The 24,449-nt window shown below is 49.9% G+C and overlaps 1 protein-coding gene across 2 annotated transcripts in view; it reads left to right on the forward strand.

The window, feature by feature from the left end:
* Nucleotides 1-24,449, forward strand: part of ccdc92ba (coiled-coil domain containing 92Ba) — a 96,711-nt gene that overhangs the window by 54,033 nt on the left and 18,229 nt on the right. The window contains exon 3 of one of the 2 annotated variants that reach the window (XM_072469738.1): nt 3,892-3,939. The exons of the other annotated variant lie outside the window; for it this stretch is intronic. Coding sequence (XP_072325839.1) covers nt 3,892-3,939 — 48 coding nt within the window. The remainder of the gene's footprint in view (nt 1-3,891; nt 3,940-24,449) is intronic. 2 annotated transcript variants of the gene reach the window in all.

Raw genomic sequence — 24,449 nt, forward strand, 5'->3', positions numbered from 1 at the left:
TTTAGATTTTACCACGGATGTCAACATGGCAGAGTCAGTAGCATTCCTGCCTCTGAATTACAAGGTTCCGGGTTCAAGTGCCGCTGCAGGGCTGACATTCCAGCGCAGCGCCGAGGGAGTGCTGCAATGTCAGAGCTTCCATCTTTCAGTGAGATATTACACCAGTTATCCTGGGTTGATGTAAAAGATTGCATGGTGCTATTTTGTAGAAGAGTTTGGGGGAGTTATCTCTGCGTCTCAGCTAATATTTATTCCCCAATCAACATTGCCCCCAAAAAACAGATTATCTGGTCATCATCACACAGCTTTGTGTGGGAGTTTCCTGTGAGCAAATTGGCTGCCACATTTTCTACCTTACAACAATATTACATTTCAAAAAAGTACTTCATTGGCTATAATGTATTTTGCATGGTCTGATGGTTGTGAAAAGCGTTCTATAAATGCAAGACTTTATTTTCTTTATTGCACTAAGTAGATGCTGGGGGATACAGTCAGGGGAAAGTGTCAAATAATTTGAAGGTTATGCAATAATGGAGCGAGATGATGACTGGGGAGTTCTCCCAATGTCTTGGTCCGCCCGCAACCAACACCACCAAAGTTCAATTAGTGATTCATCACATGGGGTGTTGAGATGTATAATTGATGTTTGCTGACACAAAATGGTGTACTTTAGTTATTTTGAGGTATTGTGACACTGCAACAACATGATGAGGTGCTACATGCAATTTCAGCAAAACAACCGGGCCGGATTCTCCGCCCCGCCACATTTCTATTTCACCCCGTCGGCGGGATGCTCCGTTTCGCAGGCTGGTCAATGGGGTTTCCCATTGTGGGGCAGCCCCACGCCGTCGGGAAACCCCCGGGCTGCCGGCAAAATGGAGCATCCCGCCGGCGGAGAATCCCACCCCAGGTCTTTCAGCCTAACTGGTCTGTAGTTATGTCCCACACAAGCCCCATCCCACCATGTTTCATCTCACCCAATCAGCATAACTTCCTTATGTGCTATTGACCTCGAGGACTCCTTGTGGGGGAAAGTTCCACATTTCGACCATGCTCTGGACAAAGAAGATTCTCCTAAATTCCTGATTGGATTCATTCGTGACAATTCTATATTTTTAGCGCCTAGTTTTGAATTTTATCCCAAGAAGCAATATTCTCTCTGGATCTACCTGATTGAACCCTTTGTTAGGTTATTCCTCTGCCTTCTTTTTCCCCAAATGAAAGTGTTTCAGCTTGTTCAGCCTTTCCCAATAGCGGGTTGGGAGTAGAGTCTTAGAGCATTTATGAATTAAGAGACATGCAGTCAAAACATTTTGCCTTGCACTCATCAGGACAGATTCGCAAGATGCCAATTGTAGAGGGAGAAATAATTTATACTGCACGGGAAGAGAATACCGGTTGGTTGGCATGTGGACTCTGGTTGGTAGACACATTGCTCTGGAGAATGCACCAGGGGACAGTTAACTGCCAAGCTCTTGTTCAAATTCAAACCAGGCAGGGCGACTCTGGTCAAGGCACTATCCTGAGGAATGAACCAGGGAATAACTGCCCCCCCCCCAAAGTTTTTATTTAGTTGGCAAGGGTGCAATATCCTTGTGTCTACAAAGGACAGGGTCCTGTGTATGAATATATGTACCTTCTAGCAAGGGTAAATTATTCACATTTACCCAGTCGCAATTGCGACTGATGATCTTAAATTGATGTTCAGTGTAATTTTCAGCACAATCAGAATTGTTTAGCAAGTGCTGTTCAACCACAGAATCACATTTAATATTGGACACCCTGCTTTTGAGTTTTTCAAGGACGGGCTGGCTGGGTACAGTCAGTACTTAGCCACATGCAAACAGCAGAAGATACACCCTTGTTTGTTACAAGCCACCAGTGGTTGGGACGTACTGCTTATATACTTGGCATCACCCTGGCACTGAAATTCATATACCACAATATACATCAGTGTGATAGGCAGAATGTATTTTTGGGCTTGACAGCAGGCATTCTGTCAGTGGAGGATACCACACGTGTTGTTAACTGCGTAGCAGCAGCATGAAATGGCTGGCTTCACCTGTTGCTCACATTTTGCAACGCCTTACCCTCTTTGAGATAGACTGGGCACATTTCAGGATCAAAGGCGGTGGCTTTAGACCCATTCATGCGTTTGTGCGATTTACAGCGCGCAATGATCAGATCAGGGTAGCCATTATTCCACAGGATGGCTTTGACTCGCCCTATTCCAGCATCAAGCTTGCACGGTGAGCAAATGACTCGGGCCCTCTTTACAAGGTTGTCAATAAGGCTAATCATGCAGCGCATAGAACTGTAGGCATCTCAACGCGTGTATTGATCAGTGAGGGTAGGCTTGCTGTAGATAGTGGTAGAGAAGGCAGATCTGTCTACTGGCACTTTGAGGAAAAGGAACTAATTTGACTGCTCCATTTCAAAGGTGAATTTGGAGCATCAAGGAAATTCTTGGAGGCAGCGGTGGATGCAAATATCGCAAATGTATCAACTACGTATCAGACAAATGCAAGGGGTAGGAGAGTGTAGGGATCATTCCATTGTAGATGCCTTTCTCATGGAAACCAACAAAGGCGTTAACAAGAGCTGGGCTTTGAGGGGATCCTGTGGCGACACCTCTTTGGGCATACACTGTGTTAATACTGGACTAAACTGCGGAGTTGCTGAGTTCATAAGTCCAATGAATGCTGATTCAGACAATGGCGGCGGCTCTAGATCACCATGATATCTTGACATGGTGCAAATGTCTAGGCTTCCCCCAGCAGTACATTGGTGAATAGGCTAGCGACCTAGAACGAGGGCGGACACGGCCCTGCCATCAATATGTAAGTCCAGGGTGTTTAGCTTCTGATGGACCATTCGCATCATTGGCCGGCGTGCCAGTTTCCTGACCCCATCCAGTCCCTGGGCCATTTCCCAGATGCAGCATGGGGTGGACAACGGGGCTATTCACCTGCAAGCGGTGGGTCACCAATTCAGGCTCCTGAAAGGCCTGTTGTGTGACGTGCCGGGAACAGTCCTGCTGCCTGTGGGTGACCTACTGGCCCACGGGAGCGTCCACCAGTTCCAAGTGTATTGTGATGCACAAAACGTAACGTTGCCCTGAGACGGGCTGGATGGACCAGTAGGTTCTTTCCTGTCCATCTTCATGTTTGTCAAATCTGGGTGGATTGGGTAGGTTAATGTTGTGAAATAAATAGGAATGAGTCTCTGGCACTCTTCCCAACCCCCACCCTTCTGCCTTGCGTCTTCTCTCCCCTCCCCTCAAACCTGTTTCACTATGGCTTTAGTTATTGCTGCTATTTCTGCCCCTTCTGCAGCTCACCTTCCATTTCACCTTTGTGAAGTGCTTTAGTGCACTGAAGGGACCTGGCAATGCAAATGGATGTTGTCTTGAGTCCTTAACAATGTGTTATTGCAGTCGTTGCAAACCATATTGTTGCAGTTACTAACTGGCGCCTCCAAATTTTAAGTGGAATGGGATCAAATTTATGTTCATAACAGAGCAGACATTGTTTGGGAAGCGTTAATTTTACGAGTACCGAATGCCCTTGGCGGGAAGCCTTGTCTGCTGCAAGTGTGCATCAGGAATTTGGGCATGCCACGCCCAGGGTTTTGCAACCACGTTTAGCAAACCATGCCCAGTGCATATCAAGGCATTCAATATGAACCCGGAGCAGACAAAACGCCCAGCCGCAGAATGCAGACGCGTAACGTCACCCTCTCAATGTCCAGTTGGACAGGTCAGACAGTCGTCTCCATAGCAGAGACAGGTGGCATTCCCGTCCCTCTCCTGTTCCGCCCCCTGCGCAGACTAGTGGCCGTGAGGGTTGAACCTGCCACCTACTGATTTGTGCTGTTGGCTGTCTTTTACAGAGTTGACGTATGAACTCGCATCAAAGTCGTCAAAAAACGGCCAATCAGGTAAGAGATGCACATCCTGATAACCTATTACGTTGCCTACTATTTTGGGCGTGATTTGTTGTGGGGACTTTGCAACATAAAGTTCAAAGTAACATTTGAGTCATCCGCCTAAGGAAATAAGCAGTACCCATGTAAACGACTGCGTCAGTACGTGAGCCTCCTGGCAACAGGTTGCCGCCTGCACAGATCCACTTGGACACCATCAATATTAAGGGTTTTAACTTGGTATCGATAGGGATGAGGAACTGAACCAGCGTTGCCTCACAATGAGGAATAGCTGCCACTTTATGGTGCTAAGCCTCCAACTTTGTACTGACCAGCTAAATAGAGCAGATTTGCCTTCCCCTGCACACTTGTTTTTCCAGTTCAGTACAGCCCTGCTGATTTGGGACTTTTGTTACGATGCAAAGTTACCTGGGTGGGTTCCACTCCACCAGTGCAACAGTAACCAGGTCTTAGCAGTCATCCCAACAGTTAAAAAGAACTCCTGAAAGGCTGTGGAATCACCGTCATGGGCTGTTTCCGAACGTGAACGGTTTCACTGGTGCAATGAGTTTGTGTCGGGAAAGATAATACCAACTGGAATTGTGCCCTTCGGACAAATTAGTTCCTCTTCTGGATGAGTGGACAGTGTCGCATCAGAGAATTATGGAGCACAGAAGCAGGCCATTCACTCCATCCTAGCTATGCCGGCTCTTTAGTAGAACTATGCAATTAGTCTCACTCGCTATTTTTTTCCCCACAGCATAATAATTTTTTCCCGTTAAGTATTCCTTTCGGAGGCCTGTATTGCATGGTATTGCAGCAGGTATCACAGTGGTTAGCACAGTTGTTTCACAGCTCCAGGGTCCCGGGTTCGATTCCCGGCTTGGGCCACTGTCTGTGCGGAATCTGCACGTTCTCCCCGTGTGTGCGTGGGTTTCCTCCGGGTGCTCCGGTTTCCTCCCACAGTCCAAAGATGTGCAGGTTAGGTGGATTGGCCAAGCTAAATTGCCCTTTGTGTCCAAAAACGTTAGGTGGAGTTACTGGGTTACAGAGATAGGGTGGAGGCGTGGGCTTAAGTCGGGTGGCCTTTCCAAGGGTCGGTACAGACTTGATGGGCCGAATGGCCTCCTTCTGCACTGTAAGTTCTATGATTCTTATGTTTCCACGCAGAATATTCCCGATAATAGCAACTCTGCATCAAAAAATGGTACATTTAGCTCTTTTGACAATCACTTTGACCCCATGTGCTCTGGTTGCCAACCCATCTATCACTGGAAACCGTTCCTTCCCATTTATTTATTTTTTTCAGAACCATTCGTGTCTTGCTGGTATGATCGGTATTCCCAAATAGTCAATTTTTCTGGGAGCCCCTCATTCAGGTGTATCCACTGCCATGAGATAATTGAAGCCGCAACTCATTATCCTGTCTCCGTTTTTATTTGGATGGTAGGGTTTTGAGACCAGAGGCTGCATGAGGATTAATAATACCTGATAGGGGAAAACCAGGAGTCGGCAGCCTGGAATGGGCAGAAGCTGCTTTCGGAGGCTTGGCAGGCCTCTCACACATCGCTAACGGATGTGCCATCGGCCATTCTAAAGATGAGCGTGATAGAAGGGAATCGATATGAACTCGCTGACAAAAGCCAATGGCTTAAATCTAATCTTTAAAGAGAGTGGCTTTCCTTTGCACAGCTGGCTTATGGCTCCATGAAGTCTCCGAAAACGACCAGTTTGGTCAGATTTGTACATTGTGACAGTCAACAGCACTACTGCCTTCAATGGGAATGTAAAATGAGCATTGGTGCTACTGAAGTCGATTGGGAGAATCGGCCCATTGATAACCTTAGCTGGCCACTGTTTTCAATGCAAGTTTTAAGTTACTCCCACAGGCTTAAATCCAAAGGTGCTGATGTATTTCTTGTTAACCTATTGAGAACTAAAGCAGCTTTGCGGGGGATGGGAACCACCATGGATAACCGTTAATAAGAATGCCTTATTAACGGTGACTGAACACGGCAAATTTCATTTATCATCTCGTGGGTCCAGAATTTGTACCAATGCCGTCGGGATCACGTCCAATGATTCTGCCCATTATTCTTCTTGTAATAATGTACAATGAAGCTGTTGTGCCCTAGAATCAATACCAAGTCTGAAGAAAGGAAGTTCTGTTTTTATTGGGTGGAATTTTAACAGATATTCTGGGAATGTGTGTCAAATTCTGCGGTGGTGTGCAAACCAATGTCCTTGTCCACGACCTCTGGTGTGAGGTGTGTTGCCAGTGACTTTCGTGCTAATATAAAATCCTTTTAATAATGTCCCTTATACCACTGAAAATGTTATCCAGAAGTCCTAAATAGCCGTCTTTCTTTCCACAATATAGGAAGCAATGGTTTAATGGTGGATATTTGCCAGCAGCCATCTCTCTTAATTGGGCCATCTTTCACATTTTCGTTTTCCCCACTTATAGAAGTCACTTGACCTGGAGCAAGCCCTTTCCTCTTGTTTTGGTTCGTGTGGCTCTCAAAGGATTTCGGAACAATCCTGTAAGCTCCAGGACGTAGTCTTGGCTGCCCTGAGTGTGATACCCAGGCTTACAGAAGATCGTAGCCAGAGAAAGGAAGTGCTGCTTGTTCTTTGTTGTGATGTGGAGGTGCCGGCGTTGGACTGGGGTGAGCACCGTAAGAAGTCTTACAACACCAGGTTAAGGTCCAACAGGTTTGTTGCAAACACTACCTGTTTGAAACAAACCTGTTGGACTTTAACCTGGTGTTGTAAGACATCTTACTGTTCTTTATTGCATCAGCTCAGTTAAGTTCTCATACCGAATGTAACAAAGACAACAATATAAATTTGGCACCAAAGTCCGACTGTTCGAGGTTATTTACAGCACAGAAACAGGCTGTTTAGCCCAGTAGATCTCTGCCATTGTTTAACTCCAGCTCTCCTACTCTAACCCCATCAGCACGCCCTTCTATTCCTTTCTTCCTCATGTTCTTACTTAACTTCCAGTTAAATGTATCTACGTTGTCCGCTACAAGGCATTTCAGCGATAATCGTCAGCATGTTGATGATACGATGTAGGCCGATGCAGTCATTTCTCCCATCAAATCAAATGTTCAAATTTCAGCCTTGGCCATCCGAGAATGTAGGACGTGGACTGGATGGATGGTTGGGCAATTGCATCCAAAGTCATTGCTCTACCAGTTACCGCCAGAGCGGAGGGCCGGAGCGCGACACTGGCCGCCAAGCAGAGCGTCGGAGCACCGCACTGGCCGCCAGAGTGGAGCACTGGAGCGAGACAGCCGAAGGCATGGCCACCAGTGACCGAGTGATTAAAATTGGGAATCCTCTAAGGGATCAGGAGTAGGGGAGTACAGATATCTCAGAGGGTTGTAGTAGGAGATTACAGAGCTCTGTAAAGGATTTGAAAACAAGGATGAGCATTTTAAAGTCGAGGCATTGCTGAAGAAGCCAATGTTGCACACCAAATATGACATCCCTGGCAGTGCAGCACTCCCACACTACTGCGCTGGAGTGCTCGCCTGAACTCAGAGCCCTTGATCCCACAACCTTCTGACTTCGAGCCGTGAGTGCTACCCACTGAGCCATACCAGGGAGGGAAAATCCTGGATGAAGTTAGCAGACATTTTCTTGGAGTAAACCTCAGTATGGATCTACTCCGCTGCTCTCTCACAAGTAAAATAAAAAAACATGAAAATTCGTATTCAGGAGGATAATTATGGAAGATATTCCTTTCTCCTTCTACAATTTCACAATTTGTAGCGATCAGCATAACGGGCTGGATAGATTACGCTGGTTTTGCTAAAATTCTTTTTGCACTTAATGCAATCTAAAACTTACGAAACACAAAACAGAAAGGCTGAGTTTAAGATTTATGTTGTGCACTGAGCCATTTTTAATCAAGCTTGTTTCTTATTTATTTCTGTGAGCACTCAAGGGAAGTCAGGCTTTTTTCATTATTGCCAAGTAAATGAGGTTATTAAAATTCAAACTGAGACATCTGAGGTAATCTTACCCTTTCCAAATTTAGGGTTTTGACCCAAACCCAATGTCAGAATTTGTAAGATCTCAAGAAATGGGATCTGGATCAGCCATTTGGGCCTTTTGGGCCGGCTCCATTATTCAATTTTGGACTGATTTTGGACTTCCAACTCCAATGTCCTGCACATCCTGTCCCATGTCTCTTTATCGAAAATTCATTTGTAGAATATGAACGTCACTGACTAGATCAGCATTTATTGCCCATCCCTAGTTGCCCTTGAGAGGGTGGCGGTGAGCTGCCGCCTTGAACCACTGCCATTCATGAGGTGTAGGTACACCCACAGTGCTGTTAGGAAGGGAGTTACAGGATATTACAGGAGAAACAGAATGGCGATATATTTCCAAGTCAGCATGGTGTGTGACTTGGAAGGGAACTTCCAGGAGGTGGGGTTCACAGATGTTTCTAGATGGACCTGTCTCAAATATAAGACCAATATTTATATGTAACTTAATCACCCCGTCTTAAACATATGTAAACGTCGCCACAGTCCCAGATGACCATAGGCAGCTCTCTCTTTTGAGGGGGTAGAGCTGACTGATATAACCTGAGGGTCTCCACACCTCCGGTGAGGGGCAAAGTTGAGAAGGTCATGGATAACCTCAGCTGGTACGGGAATTGAACCCACGCTGCTGGCGTCGCTCCGCATCACGAACCAGCCGTCCAGTCAACTGAGCTAACTGACCGCCTTGTATTAAAATATACTCAACAATTGAACATCCACAACTCACTGGGATTGAGAATTCCACAACTCCACAAACCCGCTTTGTGGAGAAATTTCTCCTCATCCCAATCCTACGCAGCCGGCCCTGTATCCTAAAGCCATGGGAATTTCGGCCCTATATTCGAGAGCCATGGGAATTTCGGCCCTGCATTCTCGAGCCATGTGAATTCCATAGTTACCTCTGACTGGCGTCACTCGCAACCACCCCCGCCCCCCCGGCAATGCTAGAGCAAAGGTTTCGCTAGAAGCGCTGCACAATTTCTCACTTACAAATGGACAGCGCTCCAGTCCAATTCTCTACTCTTGCTCAAATCAAATTGGCCATTCTGGTTTGCCTGTTAACTGGAGCGGGAAACGTACTCCTCACCAGCTGCTGCAAAAGCTGACCCTCCATCCTGTCATGAAACACCATTCAGGGGTGGCACGATGGTGCGGTGGTTAGCACTGCCACCTCACGGCGCCGAGGACCCGGGTTCGATCCTGGCCCCAGGTCACTGTTCGTGTGGAGTTTACACAATCTCCCCGTGACTCCCCCCACAACTCAAAGATGTGCAGGGTAGGCGGATTGGCTACGCTAAATTACCCTTTTAATTGGAAAAATTTTAAAGAAAAGAAATGAAACTCCATTCAATCCTGCTGATAAAACCAATTGAATAAATGAACCTTCAAACCCCATGTATTTCTAAGATGTTTTACTATATATAAACCCCCCCCCTGCCCCAATCAAATAATACCTGCTTAAAATATTTAGGTTGTATTGAGAAAGGAGGCCTTACTATTGCACCCTTTGTATACAAGAGAGAAGCAAGGCTTGCATTTGTAGAATCCTTTTCACAACCACCAAACGTCTTAAAGTACTTCAAAACCAATTGAATTATTTTGGAATGTGGCCAGTTTTGAAACATGGCAGCTAACCCACTCAGCAAGCTCTCACAAACAGCCATGTGATAATGGCCAGATGCTTGTGTTTCTGACGTTGATTGGGGGACAGAGATGGATCAGGACTCTCGGAAATAACTCCCCTGCTCTTCGTCAAAACGGCTGGCCGACAGGGCTTTAATTTTCCGCTCTCATCCAAATGATGCCACCTCCCAAAGTGCAACATTCCCCATTATGCCTGGATTTTTCAGTTGAACCTGGAATCTTGTGACTCAGACGCAAGGGGACTACCAATTGAGCCATGGTGGACGCGCACACACCAATGAATACAGCCAAATTCTCACCAGTATCGAACAACAGTGTGAAATGTCCATCTGAATGATGATACAAATACTGATGATATTGTTCATGTTAGTGTCCTGATACAGCAGGCAGATTGTCATAAAAGCAACTTATGCAGTAAGCTTGGAATTCATTTGTAGACATGTTGCTCAGTTGGGTGGGCAGCTGGTTCGTGGTGCGGAGCGACACCAACAGCGCGGGTTCAATTCCCGTACCAGCTGAGGTTATTCATGAAAGCTCCCCCGCCTTCTCAACCTTGCCCCTTGCCCGAGGTGTGGTGTGCCTCGGGTTAAATCACCACCAGTCAACTCTCCCCCTCAAAAGCGGAATAAGATGACATTGAGGTTGTAAAGAATATAACTCAAAATAAATTGAGCATTGCATGTCGGTGATATCAATCTTGGGTTTAAATGTCTCTACGTTACAGGCGGGATGAGTGTACTGTGGGAGGCACAAGGTGCCATGGTTCTCATGAACTGGGAAAGGTTGAATTATAGTGGGAGATGCATTTTCGTTTGAACAAAGGAAGGAGGTAGATTGACTGGGTGACGTGTATTGAATAAGAGGCACACAATTCATCATAGTATCAATAAAGGAAAGTCTTTGTGACTAACTTGACTTAGATGGTGCTATATTTAGGATTTAACCGCAAATGACAAACAAGAAATCTTTCCCCGCAATCCCTTCAGGCAGGAGATCTTGTGGCGCAGTGGGTTAGCATCTCTGCCTCTGAGCCAGGAGCTCCAGGTTCAAGTACCACCCCAGGACCTGATGGGCAAGGCCGTTGTGTTCACAACTCGCTTGGATTGAGTGAGTCATAGAATTTACAGTGCTGAAGGAGGCCATTCGGCCCATCAAGTCTGCACCGACCCTTGGAAAGAGCACTTTACTTAAGCCTACATCTCCACCCTATCCCCGTAACCTGTCAACCTGCAAATCCTTCCAAACATGCCAATGGCAGGCAGTAAGAGCCGGAGAGACTCCTGGTCAACCACGATCGTCTGGAGATGTGCCCCTCAAGCTATATGCCCCTGGCGGCAGACTAGAGACCTGTTCCGGGAATTACTAACTAAAGTCTGCCTTAGTGTGTGGGAAGAGAATCGGAATGGAATCCCTCTCAGCAGTTAATCAACATCAGCCTGGCTAATTGGTAGGATGGTAACTCTTGCCTCACAGTGAGGTTATAGAATCATAGAATGGTTTCAGCAGATGAGTCCGTGGCGTCTCTGCTGACTTGCTAAGAGACCAATTCAGCCAGTTCCCCCTCCACCACCCTTTTCCCGCAGCCCTGCAATAATTTTCTCTTCAGATAATTATACAATTCACTTTTTTAAAATATAAATTTAGAGTGCCCAATTATTTTTTTTTCCAATTAAGGGGCAATTTAGCGTGGCCAATCCACCTAGCCTGCACATCTTTTTGGGTTTTGGGGGTGAAACCCACGCAGATACGGGGAGAATGCGCAAACTCCACACGGATGGTAACCCAGGGCTGGGATTCGAACCCAGGTCCTCAGCGCTGTGAGGCAGCAGGGCCAACCCGTTGCGCCACCGTGCTGCCCATCCAATTCCTTTTTGACAACCATGCTTGAATCTGCCTCCACCATTCTCTAGGGCGCCGCATTCCAGATCCGAATTGCTCACTGTGTAAAGGTTTTCCTCCATGTAGTCCTTTGTGCTTTTACCAAGCACCTTGAATCAGTGTCCTCTGATTCTCCACCCATCTGACAATGGTGACAGATTTTCCCTCGCCAGCTCTGACCAGGCCCCTCCTGGTTTGGAATGCCTTTGTCAAATGTCCTAATCTTCCCGTCTCCAAGAACAGCCCAGTTTCTCCAATCTACTATTATGATGCCAGTCCAGACACCAACAGTCGCTAGGATACTGGACAGACACCCTAATAATCCCCCCTCCTCGCCAGAGATCCCCCTTCCTCGCCAGAGATCCCCCTTCCTCGCCAGAGATCCCCCCCTCCTCGCCGGAGATCCCCCCCTCCTCGCCGGACATCCCCCCCCTCCTCGCCGGAGATCCCCCCCCCTCCTCGCCGGAGATCCCCCCCCCTCCTCGCCGGAGATCTTCCCCCTCCTCGCCGGAGATCCCCCCCCTCCTCGCCGGAGATCCCCCCCCTCCTCGCCGGAGATCCCCCCCCTCCTCGCCGGAGATCCCCTCCCCTCCTCGCCGGAGATCCCCCCTCCCTCCTCGCCGGAGATCCCCCCCCCTCCCCCCTCGCCGGAGATCCCCCCCCCCCCCCCCTCGCCGGAGATCCCCCCCTCCTCACCGGAGATCCCCCCCCCCCTCCTCGCCGGAGATCCCCCCTGCCTCACCGGAGACCCCCCCCCCCCAACCTGGCCGGAGACCCCCCCCCCGGGCCGGAGAACCCCACCCCCTGGTCAGAGCCCCCCCCCATTTCCTGGCCGGAGACACCCCCCCCCCCCCCCCCCCCCCCCCTCGGAGGTTGGAGCGCTACACAGGTGCCAAACAAACACAATTGTGATGCAGTCCCTTTAAGAGGGTAATTTCACTGTTGTATCCTCTATGGATGCTCAAGGGATGGAGGGCACAGAGCAGAAGAGTTAACTACCAGAATTCATGAGGCTTACAGTAATTTCTTCAGTGGTGGATTGGTTATCACTGCATAGCAGGACACCAAAATACCAATTAAAAGCAAAGACAAATAACGAAAAATAATGGGGATGCTGGAAATCTGAAATACAAACAGAAAATTGCTTTGACAATTGTATAGGAGGCTGTTAAATAAGCTGAATAGCCCATGGTGTTGAGGGTAAGATCCTGGCATGAATAGAGGACTGGCTGCCTGGCAGAAGGTAGAGAGTTGTGGATAAAGGGGTCTTTTTCTGGATGGCAGCCGGTGACAAGTGGTGTGCCTCGGGGGTCAGTGTTGGGACCACAACTTTTCACAATATACATTAATGATCTGGAAGAGGGAACTGAAGGCACTGTTGCTAAGTTTACAGATGGTACAAGGATATGCAGAGGGACAGGTGGTATTGAGGAAACGGGGGGCTGCTAAAGGACTTGGACAGGTTAGCGAGTGGGCAAAGAAGTGGCAAATGGAGTATAATATGAAAAAGTGTGAGGTTATGCACTTTGGTAGGAAGACTAGAGGCATAGACTATTTTCTAAATGGGAAAAGGCGTAGGAAATCAGAAGCCCAAAGGGACTTCGGAGTCCGAGTTCAAGATTCTCTTTTTTAAAAATATTTTGTTGAAAATTTTTGGTCAACCATCACAGTACATTGTGTATCCTTTACACAATAATCTAACCGTATAAATAACAATGACCTGTTTTATAAACAAAGAATAAATAATATATAACTAAAACTAAATGGCAACTGCCTTGTCTCAGATAAACACTCTCCAAAAATATGATTTAACAGTCCAATATACAATTATTTATAGCAACGACCTATACATATTATACATATATATTAACAACCCTGAGAGTCCTTCTGGTTCCTCCCCCCCCCCCCCCCCTGGGCTGCTGCTGCTACCTTCTTCTTTTCCATTCCCTCTATCTTTCTGTGAGGTATTCGACGAACGGTTGTCACCGCCTGGTGAACCTTTGTGCCGATCCCCTTAGGACGAACTTAATCCGTTCCAGCTTTATAAACCCTGCCATGTCATTTATCCAGGTCTCCACACCCGGGGGCTTGGCTTCCTTCCACATCAACAGTATCCTGCGCCGGGCTACTAGTGACGCAAAGGCCAAAACATCAGCCTCTTTCGCCTCCTGCACTCCCGGCTCTTCTGCAACCCCGAATATAGACAACCCCCAGCTTGGTTCGACCTGGACCCCCACTACTTTCGGAAGCACCTTTGTCACCCCTACCCAAAACCCCTGTAGTGCCGGACATGACCAGAACATGTGGGTGTGATTCGCTGGGCTTTTCGAGCATCTCGCACACCTATCCTCTACTCCAAAAAATTTACTGAGCCGTGCTCCAGTCATATGCGCCCTGTGTAACACCTTAAATTGAATCAGGCTTAGCCTGGCACACGAGGACAATGAGTTTACCCTACTTAGGGCATCCACCCACAGCCCCTCCTAAATCTCCTCCCCCAGCTCTTCTTCCCATTTCCCTTTCAGCTCATCTACCATAATCTCCCCCTCGTCCCTCATCTCCCTATATATATCTGACACCTTACTGTCCCCCACCCATGTCTTTGAGATCACTCTGTCCTGCACCTCATGCGTCGGGAGCTGCGGGAATTCCCTCACCTGTTGCCTCGCAAAAGCCCTCAGTTGCATATACCGGAATGCATTCCCTTGGGGCAACCCATATTTCTCGGTCAGCGCTCCCAGACTTGCGAACTTCCCATCCACAAACTGATCTTTCAGTTGCATTACTCCTGCTCTTTGCCATATTCCAAATCCCCCATCCATTCTCCCCGGGGCAAACCTATGGTTATTTCTTATCGGGGACCACACCAAGGCTCCCGTCTTTCCCCTATGCCGTCTCCACTGTCCCCAAATTTTCAAAGTCGCCACCACCACCGGGCTTGTGGTGTATTTCTTCGGTGAGAACGGCAATGGGGCCGTCACCATAGCTTGTAGGCTAGTCCCCCTACAGGACGCCCTCTCCAATCTCTTCCACGCCGCTCCCTCCTCTTCTCCCATCCACTTACTCACCATTGAGATATTGGCGGCCGGACTTCAGGGTGCGGCGATGACCAGCTGAGTCGCACGTTTCGGCAGCTCCCTGTGAAACGGACTTTTGGGCTCTTGATAGGAGCCCCAACGGCAATTTTGACGGCTAAAAACACTGTGCGGTAAACCAGAAGGGAATCCCCCCTGGATACGGATGGAAAAAGGAGGAGAGAGTGGCCAGATTGCAGTGGATCCTTTAGAACAGCGGCAAGGAAGGCAAGCAAAAACCAAGATGGCGTCGGAAGGTGGCAGTTTAACATGGGGCCCTGAACAACAAGAGTTCTTGAAATGCTGTGTGGAAGAGATCAAAAAGGAAATGAAGAAAGAGCTGTTGGCCCCGATACTACAGGCGATCGAAGGGCTAAAGGAGGAACAAAAGACCCAGGAGCGGGAGCTTCGGGTCGTGAAGGCAAAGGCAGCCGAGAATGAGGACGATATACAGGGCCTGGTGGTGAAGACGGAGACGCAGGAGGCACATCAGAAACGATGTGTGGAAAGGTTGGAGGCACTGGAAAACAACGCAAGGAGGAACAACCTGAGGATTCTTGGTCTTCCTGAAGGTGTGGAGGGAGCGGACGTCGGGGCATATGTGAGCACGATGCTGCACTCGTTAATGGGAGCGGAGGCCCCGGCGGGTCCGTTGGAGGTGGAGGGAGCATACCGAGTGATGGCGCGAGGACCGAGAGCAGGAGAAATTCCCAGAGCCATAGTGGTGAGATTCCTCCGTTTTAAGGATAGAGAAATGGTCCTTAGATGGGCGAAGAAAACTCGGAGCAGTAAATGGGAGAACGCGGTGATCCGCGTTTATCAAGACTGGAGTGCGGAGGTGGCGAGAAGGAGGGCGAGCTTTAATCGGGCCAAGGCGGTGCTTCATAAAAAGAAGATAAAATTTGGAATGCTGCAACCGGCAAGACTGAGGGTCACATATCGAGGGAGGCACCACTACTTTGAGACGGCGGATGAAGCGTGGACTTTTATTGTGGAAGAAAAACTGGAATGAGCGGGTTATTAAAAAGAACGTTCGAACAGAGTGGTGGGGCGAATGTGGGGGGCAAAGAGGGGTTTTATGTACTAATCCTGCGATGTGGTAACTTTTCTCTCTCCCACAGGTGGTGATGGGGGGAGGAGGGGAGGTGGAGGAGATGGGGCGTTGGCCATTGGGGGCGGGGCCAAGGGAGAAGCGCGGGCTTGGTTCCCGCGCTATGATAATCATGGCGGGAATAGAGAAGCAGGAAGGAGGGGGCGTCGCACGGTGCGAGCCGAGGTCACGGGGGGAAGCCGAGGTCAGCCAGAGTTTGCTGACTTCTGGGAGCAACATGGGGGGAGTAATTACGCTAGCGGGGGATCTAGCGGGGGGGGGGGGGTGGGAGGGGGGAATTACTGGGTTGCTGCTGCTGGGGAGAGGGGGGAGCTGGTATGGGAGAGGATGGGCGGGGGGGGCACCGCCTGGGGGAGATACAGCTGCGTGGGAACCGGGTGAGGAGCTGGAAAAAGGTGATGGCTAATCGACAGGGGGGGGGGGGGGGGGTAGGAAGCCCCCCAACTCGGCTGATCACGTGGAACGTGAGAGGGCTGAACGGGCCGATAAAGAGGGCACGGGTACTCGCACACCTTAAGAAACTTAAGGCAGATGTGGTTATGTTACAGGAAACGCACCTGAAACTGATAGACCAGGTTAGGCTACGCAAAGGATGGGTGGGGCAGGTGTTCCATTCGGGGCTAGATGCGAAAAACAGGGGGGTGGCTATATTAGTGGGGAAGCGGGTAATGTTCGAGGCAAAGACTATAGTGGCGGATAACGGGGGCAGATACGTGATGGTGAGTGGCAAACTACAGGGGGAGACGGTGGTTTTGGTAAACGTATATGCCCCGAACTGGGATGATGCCAATTTTATGAGGCGGATGCTAGGACGCATTCCGGACCTAGAGATGGGAAAGCTGATAATGGGGGGAGATTTTAATACGGTGTTTGGAACCAGGGCTGCATAGGTCGAAGTCCAGGACTGGAAGGAGGCCGGCAGCAGCCAAGGTACTTAAAGATTTTATGGAGCAGATGGGAGGTGTAGACCCGTGGAGATTTAGCAGACCTAGGAGTAAGGAGTTCTCGTTTTTCTCCTATGTCCATAAAGTCTACTCGCGAATAGACTTTTTTGTGCTGGGTAGGGGCATTGATCCCGAAGGTGAGGGGAACGGAGTATACGGCTATAGCCATTTCGGATCACGCTCCACACTGGGTGGACTTGGAGATAGGGGAGGAAACAGGAGGGCGCCCACCCTGGAGAATGGACATGGGACTAATGGCAGATGAGGGGGGGTGTCTAAGGGTGAGGGGGTGCATTGAAAAGTACTTGGAACTCAATGATAATGGGGAGGTCCAGGTGGGAGTGGTCTGGGAGGCGTTGAAGGCGGTGGTTAGCGGGGAGCTGATATCAATAAGGGCACATAAAGGGAAGCAGGAGAGTAAGGAACGGGAGCGGTTGCTGCAAGAACTTTTGAGGGTGGACAGACAATATGCGGAAGCACCGGAGGAGGGACTGTACAGGGAAAGGCAAAGGCTACATGTAGAATTTGACTTGCTGACTACAGGCACTGCAGAGGCACAATGGAGGAAGGCACAGGGTGTACAGTACGAATATGGGGAGAAGGCGAGCAGGTTGCTGGCACACCAATTGAGGAAAAGGGGAGCAGCGAGGGAAATAGGGGGAGTGAGGGATGAGGAAGGAGAGATGGAGCGGGGAGCGGAGAGAGTGAATGGAGTGTTCAAGACATTTTATAAAAAATTATATGAAGCTCAACCCCCGGATGGGAGGGAGAGAATGATGGGCTTCTTGGATCGGCTGGAATTTCCCAAGGTGGAAGAGCAGGAAAGGGTGGGACTGGGAGCACAGATCGAGGTAGAAGAAGTGGTGAAAGGAATTAGGAGCATGCAGGCGGGAAAGGCTCCGGGACCGGATGGATTCCCAGTCGAATTCTATAGAAAATATGTGGACTTGCTCGCCCCGGTACTGACGAGGACCTTTAATGAGGCAAAGGAAAGGGGACAACTGCCCCCGACTATGTCTGAAGCAACGATATCGCTTCTCTTAAAGAAGGAAAAGGACCCGCTACAATGCGGGTCCTATAGACCTATTTCCCTCCTAAATGTAGATGCCAAGGTCCTGGCCAAGGTAATGGCAATGAGAATAGAGGAATGTGTCCCGGGGGTGGTCCACGAGGACCAAACTGGGTTTGTGAAGGGGAGACAGCTGAACACGAATATACGGAGGTTGTTAGGGGTAATGATGATGGCCCCCACCAGAGGGAGAAACGGAGATAGTAGTGGCGATGGATGCCGAGAAAGCATTTGATAGAGTGGAGTGGGATTATTTGTGGGAGGTGTTGAGGAGATTTGGTTTTGGAGAGGGGTATGTTAGATGGGTGCAGCTGTTGTATAGGGCCCCAGTGGCGAGCGTGGTCACGAATGGACGGGGATCTGCATATTTTCGGCTCCATAGAGGGACAAGGCAGGGATGCCCTCTGTCCCCATTATTGTTTGCACTGGCGATTGAGCCCCTGGCGATAGCGTTGAGGGGTTCCAAGAAGTGGAGGGGAGTACTTAGGGGAGGAGAAGAGCACCGGGTATCTTTGTATGCGGACGATTTGCTACTATACGTGGCGGACCCGGCGGAGGGGATGCCAGAAATAATGCGGATACTTGGGGAGTTTGGGGATTTTTCAGGGTATAAATTGAACATGGGGAAAAGTGAGTTGTTTGTGGTGCATCCAGAGGAGCAGAGTAGAGAAATAGAGGACCTACCGTTGAGGAAGGTAACAAGGGACTTTCGTTACCTGGGGATCCAGATAGCTAAGAATTGGGGCACATTGCATAGGTTAAATTTAACGCGGTTGGTGGAACAGATGGAGGAGGATTTCAAGAGATGGGATATGGTATCCCTGTCAATGGCAGGGAGGGTGCAGGCGGTTAAGATGGTGGTCCTCCCGAGATTCCTCTTTGTGTTTCAGTGCCTCCCGGTGGTGATCACGAAGGCTTTTTTAAAAAGGATTGAAAAGAGCATCATGGGTTTTGTGTGGGCCGGGAAGACCCCGAGAGTGAGGAAGGGATTCTTACAGCGTAGCAGTGATAGGGGGGGGCTGGCACTACCGAGCCTAAGTGAGTATTATTGGGCCGCTAATATTTCAATGGTGAGTAAGTGGATGGGGGAGGAGGAGGGAGCGGCGTGGAAGAGATTAGAGAGGGCGTCTTATAGGGGGACTAGCCTACAGGCTATGGTGACAGCCCCATTGCCGTTCTCACCGAGGAACTACACCACAAGCCCGGTGGTGGTGGCTACACTGAAGATTTGGGGACAGTGGAGACGGCATAGGGGAAAGACTGGGGCCTTGGGGGGGTCCCCGATAAGAAACAACCATAGGTTTGCCCGGGGGGAATGGATGGGGGATATGGAATGTGGCAAAGAGCTGGAATAATGCAACTGAAAGATCTGTTTGTGGATGGGAAGTTCGCGAGTCTGGGAGCGCTGACCGAGAAATATGGGTTGCCCCAAGGGAATGCATTCAGGTATATGCAACTGAGGGCTTTTGCGAGGCAACAGGTGAGGGAATTCCCGCAGCTCCCGACACAAGAGGTGCAGGACAGAGTGATCTCAAAGACATGGGTGGGGGATGGTAAGGTGTCAGATATATATATAGGGAAATGAGGGATGAAGGGGAGACTATGGTAGATGAACTAAAAGGGAAATGGGAAGAAGAGCTGGGGGAGGAGATCGAGGAGGGGCTGTGGGCAGATGCCCTAAGCAGGGTAAACTCGTCGTCCTCGTGTGCCAGGCTAAGCCTGATTCAGTTTAAGGTATTACACAGGGCACATATGACTGGAGCACGGCTCAGTAAATTTTTTGGGGTGGAGGATAGGTGTGCGAGGTGCTCGAGAAGCCCAGCGAATCATACCCATATGTTTTGGTCATGCCCGGCACTACAGGGGTTTTGGATGGGGGTGACAAAGGTGCTTTCAAAAGTAGTAGGAGTCCGGGTCGAACCAAGCTGGGGGTTGGCTATATTTGGGGTTGCACAAGAGCCGGGAGTGCAGGAGGCGAGAGAGGCCGATGTTTTGGCCTTTGCGTCCCTAGTAGCCCGGCGCAGGATATTGCTAATGTGGAAAGAAGCCAAGCCCCCGGGGGTGGAGACCTGGATAAATGACATGGCGGGGTTTATAAAGCTAGAGCGGATTAAGTTCGTCCTAGAGGGGGTCGGCTCAAGGGTTCACCAGGCGGTGGCAACCGTTCGTCGAATACCTCGCAGAAAGATAGACGGAATGGGAAAAAGAAGGCAGCAGCAGCAGCCCAGGATCGGGGAGGGGTGGGGGGGGGGGGGGGGGGGGGGAGGAGGAACCAGAAGGACTCTCAGGGTTGTTAATATATACTGTATAGTATGTATAGGTCGTTGCTACAGATAATTATATATTGGACTGTTAAATTATATTTTTGGAGAGTGTTACTTGTGACAAGGCAGTTGCCAATTAGGGCTAGTTTTCATTTTTTTTTTTTTTTTGTTATTTATTATTTATTCATTTTTTGTTTATAAAATAGGTCATTGTTATTTGTGTTGTTATAATATTGTGTAAAGGATGCACAATGTACTGTGTTGGTTGACCAAAGATTTTCAATAAAATGTTTAATAAAGAAAGAGATATTGGCGGCCCAGTAGTACTCACTTAGGCTCGGTAGTGCCAGCCCCCCCCCCCCTATCCCTACTACGCTGTAAGAATCCCTTCCTCACTCTCGGGGTCTTCCCGGCCCACACAAAACTCATGATGCTCTTTTCGATCCTTTTGAAAAAAGCCTTCGTGATCACCACCGGGAGGCACTGAAACACAAAGAGGAATCTCGGGAGGACTACCATTTTAACTGCCTGCACCCGCCCTGCCAGTGACAGGGATACCATGTCCCATCTCTTGAAGTCCTCCTCCATTTGTTCCACCAATCGCGTTAAATTTAACCTATGCAATGTACCCCAATTCTTGGCTATCTGGATCCCCAAGTAACGAAAGTCCCTTGTTACCTTCCTCAGCGGAAAGTCCTCTATTTCTCTGCTCTGCTCCCCTGGATGCACCACAAACAACTCACTTTTCCCCATGTTCAGTTTATATCCTGAGAATTCTCCAAACTCCCGAAGTGTCCGCATTATCTCTGGCATCCCCTCCGCCGGGTCCGCTACATATAACAACAAATCATCCGCATACAGAGATACCCGGTGTTCTTCTCCTCCTCTAAGTACTCCCCTCCACTTCTTGGAACCCCTCAATGCTATTGCCAGGGGCTCAATCGCCAGTGCAAACAATAATGGGGACCGAGGGCATCCCTGCCTTGTCCCTCTATGGAGCCGAAAGTATGCAGATCCCCGTCCATTCGTGACCACACTCGCCACTGGGGCCCTATACAACAGCTGCACCCATCCAACATACTCATCTCCAAAACCAAATCTCCTCAGCACCGCCCACAGATAATCCCACTCCACTCTATCAAATGCTTTCTCGGCATCCATCGCCACCACTATCTCCGCTTCCCCCTCTGGTGGGGGCATCGTCATTACCCCTAGCAGCCTCCGTATATTCGTATTCAGCTGTCTCCCCTTCACGAACCCAGTTTGGTCCTCATGGACCACCCTCGGGACACAATCCTCTATCCTCATTGCCATTACCTTGGCCAGAATCTTAGCGTCTACATTTAGGAGGGAAATAGGTCTATAGGACCCGCATTGCAGCGAGTCCTTTTCCTTCTTTAGGAGAAGCGATATCGTTGCCTCAGACATAGTTGGGGGCAGCTGTCCCCTTTCCTTTGCCTCATTAAAGGTCCTCATCAGTAGCGGGGCGAGCAAGTCCACATATTTCCTGTAAAATTCAACTGGGAATCCACCCGGTCCCAGAGCCTTCCCCGCCTGCATGCTCCTAATTCCTTTCACTACTTCCTCTATTTCAATCTGTGCTCCCAGTCCCACCCTTTCCTGCTCCTCCACCTTGGGAAATTCCAGCCGGTCCAGAAAGCCCATCATTCTCTCCCTCCCATCCAGGGGTTGAGCTTCGTATAATTTTTTATAAAATGCCTTGAACACTCCATTCACTCTCTCCGCTCCCCGCTCCATCTCTCCTTCCTCATCCCTCACTCCCCCTATTTCCCTCGCTGCTCCCCTTTTCCTCAATTGGTGGGCCAGCAACCTGCTCGCCTTCTCCCCATATTCGTACTGTACACCCTGTGCCTTCCTCCACTGTGCCTCTGCAGTACCCATTGTGAGCAAGTCAAATTCTACGTGTAGCCTTTGCCTTTCCCTGTACAGTCCCTCCTCTGGTGCCTCCGCATATTGCCTGTCCACCCTCAGAAGTTCTTGCAGCAACCGCTCCCGTTCCCTACTCTCCTGCTTTCCTTTATGTGCCCTTATTGATATCAGCTCCCCTCTAACCACTGCCTTCAGCGCCTCCCAGACCACTCCCACCTGGACCTCCCCATTATCATTGAGTTCCAAGTACTTTTCAATGCACCCCCTCACCCTTAGACACACCCCCTCATCTGCCATTAGTCCCATGTCCATTCTCCAGGGTGGGCGCCCTTCTGTTTCCTCCCCTATCTACAGGTCCACCCAATGTGGAGCGTGATCCGAAATGGCTATAGCCGTATACTCCGTTCCCCTCACCTTCGGGATCAACGCCCTTCCCAAAACAAAAAAGTCTATTCGCGAATAGACTTTGTGGACATAGGAGAAAAACGAAAACTCCTTACTCCTAGGTCTGCTAAATCTCCACGGGTCTATTCCTCCCATCTGCTCCATAAAATCTTTAAGCACCTTGGCTGCTGCCGGCCTCCTTCCAGTCCTGGACCTCGACCTGTCCAGCCCTGGTTCCAACACCGTATTGAAATCTCCCCCCATTACAAACTTTCCCACCTCTAGGTCCGGGATGCGTCCTAGCATACGCCTCATAAAATTGGCATCATCCCAGTTCGGGGCATATACGTTTACCAAAACCACCGTCTCCCCCTGTAGTTTGCCACTCACCATCACGTATCTGCCCCCGCTATCCGCCACTATAGTCTTTGCCTCAAACATTACCCGCTTCCCCACTAATATAGCCACCCCCCTGTTTTTCGCATCTAGCCCCGAATGGAACACCTGCCCCACCCAACCTTTGCGTAGTCTCACCTGGTCTATCAGTTTCAAGTGCGTTTCCTGTAACATCACCACGCCTGCCTTAAGTTTCTTAAGGTGTGCGAGTACCCGTGCCCTCTTTATCGGCCCGTTCAGCTCTCTCACGTTCCACGTGATCAGCCGGGTTGGGGGGCTTTTTACCCCCCCCCCCCCCTTGTCGATTAGCCATCCCCTTTTTCCAGCTCCTCACCGAGTTCCCACGCAGCTGTGTCCCCCTCAGGCGGTGCCCCCCCGCCCATCCAACCCCATACCAGCTCCCCCCTCTCCCCAGCAGCAGCAGCCCAATAGTTCCCCCCTCCCACCCCCCCCCCCCCCCCCGCTAGATCCCCCACTAGCGTAGTTACACCCCCCATGTTGCTCCCAGAAGTCAGCAAACTCTGGCCGACCTCGGCTTCCCCCCGTGACCTCGGCTCGCACCGTGCGACGCCCCCTCCTTCCTGCTTCCCTATTCCCGCCATGATTATCATAGCGCGGGAACCGAGCCCGCGCTTCCCCCTTGGCCCCGCCCCCCATGGCCAACGCCCCATCTCCTCCACCTCCTTTCCTCCCCCCACCACCTCCTGTGGAAGAGAGAAAAGTTACCACATCGCAGGATTAATAACATAAAACTCCTCTTTCCCCCCTTTTTACCCCCCTCTTCGCCCCCCCATACTCGCCCCACCACTTTGTTTCAAACGTTCTTTTTTTTAATAACCCGCTCTTTCCAATTTTTCTTCCACGATAAAAGTCCACGCCTCATCCGCCGTCTCAAAGTAGTGGTGCCTCCCTTGATATGTGACCCACAGTCTTGCCGGTTGCAGCATTCCGAATTTTATCATCTTTTTGTGAAGCACCGCCTTGGCCCGATTAAAGCTCGCCCTCCTTCTCGCCACCTCCGCACTCCAGTCTTGGTATGCGCGGATCACCGCATTCTCCCACTTACTGCTCCGAGTTTTCTTTGCCCATCTAAGGACCATCTCTTTGTCCTTAAAACGGAGGAATCTCACCACTATGACTCTCGGAATTCTCCTGCTCTCGGTCCTCGCGCCATCACTCGGTATGCTCCCTCCACCTCCAGCGGACCCGCCGGGGCCTCCGCTCCCATTAACGAGTGCAGCATCGTGCTCACATATGCCCCGACGTCCGCTCCCTCCGCACCTTCAGGAAGACCAAGAATCCTTGGGTTGTTCCTCCTCGCATTGTTCTCCAGCGCCTCCAGCCTTTCCACACATCGTTTATGGTGTGCCTCGTGCATCTCCGTCTTCACCACCAGGCCCTGTATGTCGTCCTCATTCTCGGCAGCCTTTGCCTTCACGACCCGAAGCTCTCGCTCCTGGGTCTTTTGCTCCTCCTTTAGCCCTTCGATCGCCTGTAATATCGGGGCCAACAGCTCCTTCTTCATTTCCTTTTTGAGTTCTTCCACGCAGCATTTCAAAAACTCGTGTTGTTCAGGGCCCCATATTAAACTGCCACCTTCCGACGCCATCTTGGTTTTTGCTTGCCTTCCTTGCCGCGGCTCTAAAGGATCCACCGCAATCCGGCCACCTTCCTATCCTTCTTTCATCCGTATCCAGGGGGGATTCCCTTCTGGTTCACCGCACAGTACTTTTAGCCGTTAAAATTGCCGTTGGGGCTCTTATTAAGAGCCCAAAAGTCCGTTCCACCGGGAGCTGCCGAAACGTGC

This window comes from Scyliorhinus torazame, chromosome 12 (assembly GCF_047496885.1).
Source record: "Scyliorhinus torazame isolate Kashiwa2021f chromosome 12, sScyTor2.1, whole genome shotgun sequence".
NCBI lineage: Eukaryota > Metazoa > Chordata > Chondrichthyes > Carcharhiniformes > Scyliorhinidae > Scyliorhinus > Scyliorhinus torazame.